The sequence below is a fragment of the Zophobas morio genome, unplaced genomic scaffold (genome assembly GCF_036711695.1).
Source record: "Zophobas morio isolate AGI-343-1 ecotype UQ-CSIRO unplaced genomic scaffold, CSIRO_AGI_Zmor_V1 ptg000081l, whole genome shotgun sequence".
Lineage (NCBI taxonomy): Eukaryota > Metazoa > Arthropoda > Insecta > Coleoptera > Tenebrionidae > Zophobas > Zophobas morio.
This window is the reverse complement of record NW_026972186.1, coordinates 1,571,892-1,577,891: the sequence shown is the minus strand read 5'-3', so window position 1 is coordinate 1,577,891 and position 6,000 is coordinate 1,571,892. Positions and strand designations below refer to the sequence as shown.

The window sequence follows — 6,000 nt, the reverse complement described above, 5'->3', positions numbered from 1 at the left end:
CTCTCGCTCCTCCCTCTTTCTCTCATCTCTCTCTCCTCCCTCTTTCTCTCAGTTCTCTCTCTCTCTCTCTCTCTCTCCCTCTCTCTCTCTCTCTCTCCCTCCCTCTCCTCTTTCTCTTTAAGATCTCTTTCTTTCTCTAGGATTTCTATTTCTCCTCCCTCTTTCTCTCATCTCTCTCTTTTCTTATCTCTCTCTCTCTCTCTCTCTCTAAGATCTCTCATCTCTCTCTCTCTCTCTAAGATCTCTCATCTCATCTCTCTCTCTCTAAGATCTCTCATCTCATCTCTCTCTCTCTCTCTCTCTCTCTCTCTCTCTCTCTCTCTCTCTCTCTCTCTCTCTCTCTCTCTCTCTCTCTCTCTCTCTCTCTCTCTCTCTCTCTCTCTCTCTCTAAGATCTCTCATCTCTCTCTCTCTCTCTCTCTAAGATCTCTCATCTATCTCTATCTCTCTCTCTCTAAGATCTCTCATCTCTCTCTCTCTCTCTCTCTCTCTCTCTCTCTCTCTAAGATCTCTCATCTCTCTCTCTCTCTCTCTCTAAGATCTCTCATCTATCTCTATCTCTCTCTCTCTAAGATCTCTCATCTCTCTCTCTCTCTCTCTCTCTCTCTCTCTAAGATCCTCTCTCTCTCTAAGATCCTCTCTCTCTCTAAGATCTCTCATCTCTCTCTCTCTCTCTCTCTCTCTAAGATCTCTCATCTCTCTCTCTCTTTAATATCTCTCATCTCTCTCTCTCTTTAAGATCTCTCATCTCTCTCTCTCTCTTTAAGATCTCTCATCTCTCTCTCTCTCTTTAAGATCTCTCATCTCTCTCTCTCTCTCTCTTTAAGATCTCTCATCTCTCTCTCTTTAAGATCTCTCATCTTTCTCTCTTTAAGATCTCTCATCTCTCTCTCTTTAAGATCTTTCATCTCTCTCTCTCTTTAAGATCTCTCATCTCTCTCTCTTTAAGATCTCTCATTTCTCTCTCTTAAGATCTCTCATCTCTCTCTCTCTTTAAGATCTCTCATTTCTCTCTCTCTCTTTAAGATCTCTCATTTCTCTCTCTCTCTCTCTTTAAGATCACTCATCTCTCTCTCTTTAAGATCTTTCTCCCTCTCCCCCTCTCTCTGTGTCCCCCCCCTTCTCTCCCTCTCTTTCTCCCTCTCTCTTTAAGATCTTTCATCTCTCTTTTTCTTTAAGATCTCTCTCTTTCTCTTTAAGATCTCTCTCTTTCTCTTTAAGATCTCTTATCTCTCTCTTTCTCTTTAAGATCTCTCTCTATGTCCCTTCGGGATCTCTCTCTCTCTCCCCCTCCTAGATCTATCTCTCTCTCTCTCTCTCTCTCTCTCTCTCTCTCTCTCTTCTCATCTCTCTCTCTCTTTAAGATCTCTCATCTATCTCTCTCTTTAAGATCTCTCATTTCTCTCTCTCTCTCTCTTTAAGATCACTCATCTCTCTCTCTTTAAGATCTCTTTCTTTCTCAATCCCTCCCTCTCTGCCCCCTCTCTCCCCCCCCTCTCTCTGTCCCCCCCCCCCTTCTCTCCCTCTCTTTCTTCCTCTCTCTTTAAGATCTTTCATCTCTCTTTTTCTTTAAGATCTCTCTCTTTCTCTTTAAGATCTCTTTCTTTCTCTTTAAGATCTCTCTCTTTCTCTTTAAGACCTCTCTATCTCTTTAAGATCTCTTATCTCTCTCTCTGTGTGTGTGTGTTTTTTTGGATCTCTCTCTGTTTCTTTGGGATCTCTGTCTCTTTGAGATCCCTTTCTCTTTCTTTTGGACCTTTCTCTCTATCTCATTGGGATCTTTCCCCTTGTTCTCCCCCTCTTTCTTGGATATCGCTCTCCTTTTGGAATTTCTCTATCTTTGGGATCCTCTCTGATTTCTCGGATCTTGTTCTCTTTGTGATCTTTCTCTCTCATTGGTGTTTCTCCCTCGCTCTCCTGTTTTGACACTTTTTTATAGGGTTTTAAATATCATCTGTTCATTATCTTTATCTCACAATCTGTAGTCGTTTTTTCTTTTCCTTTATTCTTTTCTCTCTTTGGAATCTTTGGCTCCCCTTGGTCTCTCTCTCTCTTTCCTTGATTTCTAGCTCTGTTTTTGCTTCCCTCGCTCCCCCTCTCTTTCTTTGGGCCCCCTCTGCGATCTCTCTCTCTCGTTCTCGGATTTCTCTTTATCTCTCGAATTTCTCTCCCTCTCGTTCTCCTTCTCCCTCTTTCTAACCCTATTGTTTTGCCACAGATTTTTCTGTAATTTTTTGTATCAGGCCCTATTCATCTTTTATCTCACAATCTGTAGTCGTTTTTTTTTACCTGGGCAAGTTTTACTGGAATGTATGTTTTTTCAGGTCGGCGACTACTCGGTGTCCCTGAAGGCCCCCGGGCGCAATAAGCACTTCCGCGTGCACGTCGAGGGAGCGCTGTATTGCATCGGACAACGAAAATTCCACACCCTAGACCAACTCGTCGACCATTACCAGAGAGCACCCATCTACACGAACAAACAAGGCGAAAAGTTGTACCTCGTACGTCCATTACCAAAACCCACCAACGGATAACCCACTTGAATCCAGTAGTTATTCGAAATTTATTTTAGGAAAAGTAAAGTGTATGTATGCTACTTTTGTGTTTCTTTCGTTTTGTCGGCGTGACGTTAAACATCGGTTTGATAGAGAATCCAACGTGTTCTGGTCATATTGTTGTGTGAATATAAGTTATTTTTACGATTTTTTTTTTTTTATGAAATTCCGGGGCAGCCGTGTACTTGGCGCTCGCATCTCAATTACCAGTAAGTAGTCAGAAGCACAACTAAATAGTTCTCTGTAGGTTATCATAACTGTGTTAAAGATTGTAAAGCAGCTTTTATATCGTCAATACTCTATACAGTAGGTGTAAGTAAGATGTGAGGATGTCGATCGTTTGTTTGTTTGTTTGTTGATAGGGAAAGTTGGGAAAATTGGTTGCTTCCAAATCCACGCGAAATTTGATCTGAAGTCGAAATTACGTGCCATCAGACCAAATTCGGAGCTAAATTATTAAAGCCAAGGTAGAATAAGGATGGAATTATATTTTTTGTAATTAATAACGGCCAAGTTTGCGAGTTTCCAATTGTATTATATTAAACGTAATTATAGGTAATAATCGATGTCAAAATTTCGTGAGTTGAATGATTTTTAGTCGTTTCACTTGTTTCGAGAAAGTCATCTAAACACACTTTGTTGAAGGAACTAATCGGATCTTTACGCCTGTTGAAATTATTACAAAGTTGGATTTTAAGAGAAGAGTGTAAGCAGAATTTTCTACTTTTTATATTATTGAAGTGTAAAAAGAATCATATCATTAAACAAACGGTATAACTGCGCTTAGATAGCTTTCTTGTAGGTAACGAAATGCGTGGATGTGTTTTTCATTTTATTTTCTTTCTGTACCTTATTTTTATATACATACAATACAATAAACGAATCCAGCACCGTCTTAGGACCATCATTTACTCATAATTTATTACGTAATGTAGGATAAATTATCGTTGGGTTGTAACGGACGGTTATAACCGAGCGGTTCGGAGGGCAGACACTCCGGGAAACGGCCACTTTAGACGGTTAGTGAATAGTTTAAGCTAATAAATACCATGCTTTGTCTTTAAAGATTAATTGTGTGTATTATGTAAATAAACATGAGCCTGTATGTCAAACGAGTATTGGATATTTCTCAATATACTTATTATACATTTATTTCATTCTTCATACCACTATCCCACCACCACGTTCGCCAATACAGGAACATTTTTAAGGAAATTTATTTAAATCGCCACTGCGGTGACGCTCTTGCAATGACACACATTATCAATGAGGACCTTCTCCTGGTGGCCTTCGTTCAATTTCACCAGGGTATCTGACGGAAAATTCACCGACAATTTCAAACAGCCGCGACTCAGAATAATACTTTGGGGTTCCTTGGCACTGAATTTTGGCTCCACTTTCTTTTTCTTCGGGGGTTCCGCGATGGCAAGAGCCGAACGTGGCACTTTTCTCTCAGCCACGACTACGGGTTTGGGTGGGGGCACGGATTTGCTCCGAAATCGCGAAATTGTGGGTTTTTCGGGCTCCCAGGGAATTCTCTCCTCTGGAATCTACAAAGGGTTAGTCGTTAGGGGGTGCTTTTTTAATGAGTACCTTCACTTCGGGGATACGTTGGGGCGTGCAGGCCAGGCACTTCGATTTTCGGGTTGGGCGCCCGTCGGGGGTTCGCAGGGGCTCGTCGATGTACAAGTCTTCGAATTTTGGCAATTTGGTGTCGTAAATGGAGACGCGGTTTAAGAAACTGGAAATGATATAGTTACGGATCAACTTGTTTTTAAACGTAGCTTCTATGCAGTGTTGCCAACATTTACATTTTTACTCACTTTGGCTGTGGGGTGCTCCATGCATTGTCGACGCGGCTTGTACGCATCACATAGCTCAGTCTCTTCAATAAACTAAAATTATTCTTCTCGATTTCTTCACATCGTTCGGATTCCTTCTGCTTTTTTTTGAGTTTGAGTGTGACGTGTTGCCTAGGCAACGGCGTTCTATTATCGATAGCGGGGGCTGCAGTTTGCACCTAAATTTATTGTTACTTATTCATTATCGTGTTTTTATTATTTACCTTCTTTCTGTGATTGTCGTACCGCCTCTGCTGCCACGGCCTCACCAAAAGATTGTCTCTTCGCGAAATCATCACGCAACTTCACTAGTTTCGTGTATAACTGGTTGCCGGGATGCCGGGTATTGTTATTGCAAATGGCGCTGCTCAAATGTCACTGATTACAGGTTTCTACTATACAAGTGGAACAATACCTGTGTCTAGGATTTGTTTGTCTGTTCAATTGTTTTCCGTCGTTTGTCCTCTTCAATCTGTGAGTACGATTATCTACTAAATATGATTATTAATTTAATATTTTTAAATCTAGTTTGGTTTAGTTGTGTCTCGATCCACCGGTGTCGCCACTTTCGCCCCCTCTACCAACCGTCACCTGGTGACTTTCGCGTCGTGCGCAACGTCAAACCAAAACCCGTCCGTCCACATTTTGATTTTTCGTCAGTCCGAGTTAGGGATGGGCAGATTCGGTCATCACTACGAACGGGTCGTTCATCGTTCGGTCCCTACGAAGACCCGGTCGTCAAATGTCGTTCATTTCGTTCATTTCGTTCATTTCGGTCATTTCGGTCATTTCGTTCACCGTTCACTTCGTTCTTAATCATTCAAGGCTCAGGGATCTATTGATGAATCATTCGGTCTTTCGGCTCTTCGGTCAATGGTCTTAGTTTCCCTTTTGCTTGAATCCGATCACTTTATAGGGAAGGTCATGCTCAGAACTATCGCATAGGTATTCGAAAAAAAAAAACCCGGCCCATTGCTGTCTTTTTTTTTCGAATACTGCATTGTGTGCTACGTCAAATTAAATCGTTTGAAATATATTATGATCTGATTCGAAAAATTAATGATTTAACGTTTATTTGGTTTTGTCTACATTTAATTTTTTTTAATGCCTCCCATTTTTTTAGAGATTCATGTAACGATTTTTTTCCGAATTCTGTGATGTATAAATAATAATTTAATATTTAAAAAAAGTAACTTGAATTTGTGGACGCAAATAATTGTGTTAATAAATACATCAATAGCACTTTTGACACAAAAGTTAAATTCGTTTTTATCACAGCTTCCAAGCAACTTTTGAGTAAAATATGGCATATGCTAAATCAAAGAATTAAAAAAAAACTAGAAGAATCTCTAAACAATGTAGACGGTGTATTAAAAAAAAAGTTGAATGTCATAGACAAAAACAAATGAACGTTAAATGTTAAATATTCTTATTTAATCAGGTCGTAGCATATTTAAAACGATTTAATTTGACGTCACACAATCCTGTATTCTAAAAAAATAACACGGATTTTTTTTTTATTAATAATCATTACAATAGTAATAATAATTCTTAATTTACATTTATTTTTTTAGTTTCTAATGTTCAGACGTTTATGAACATTGT

At 39.7% G+C, this 6,000-nt stretch overlaps 1 protein-coding gene across 1 annotated transcript; it reads right to left on the bottom strand.

The window, feature by feature from the left end:
• Positions 1-3,377: 3,377 nt before the first annotated feature.
• Positions 3,378-4,698, bottom strand: LOC135144056 (uncharacterized). Its single transcript, XM_064076001.1, has 4 exons — positions 4,620-4,698; positions 4,378-4,574; positions 4,148-4,295; positions 3,378-4,104 (listed from the first exon to the last, which is right to left on the bottom strand). The coding sequence occupies exons 1-4, from the start codon at positions 4,689-4,691 to the stop codon at positions 3,775-3,777; spliced, it is 747 nt and encodes a 248-aa protein (XP_063932071.1). The 5' UTR covers positions 4,692-4,698; the 3' UTR covers positions 3,378-3,774.
• Positions 4,699-6,000: the final 1,302 nt, after the last annotated feature.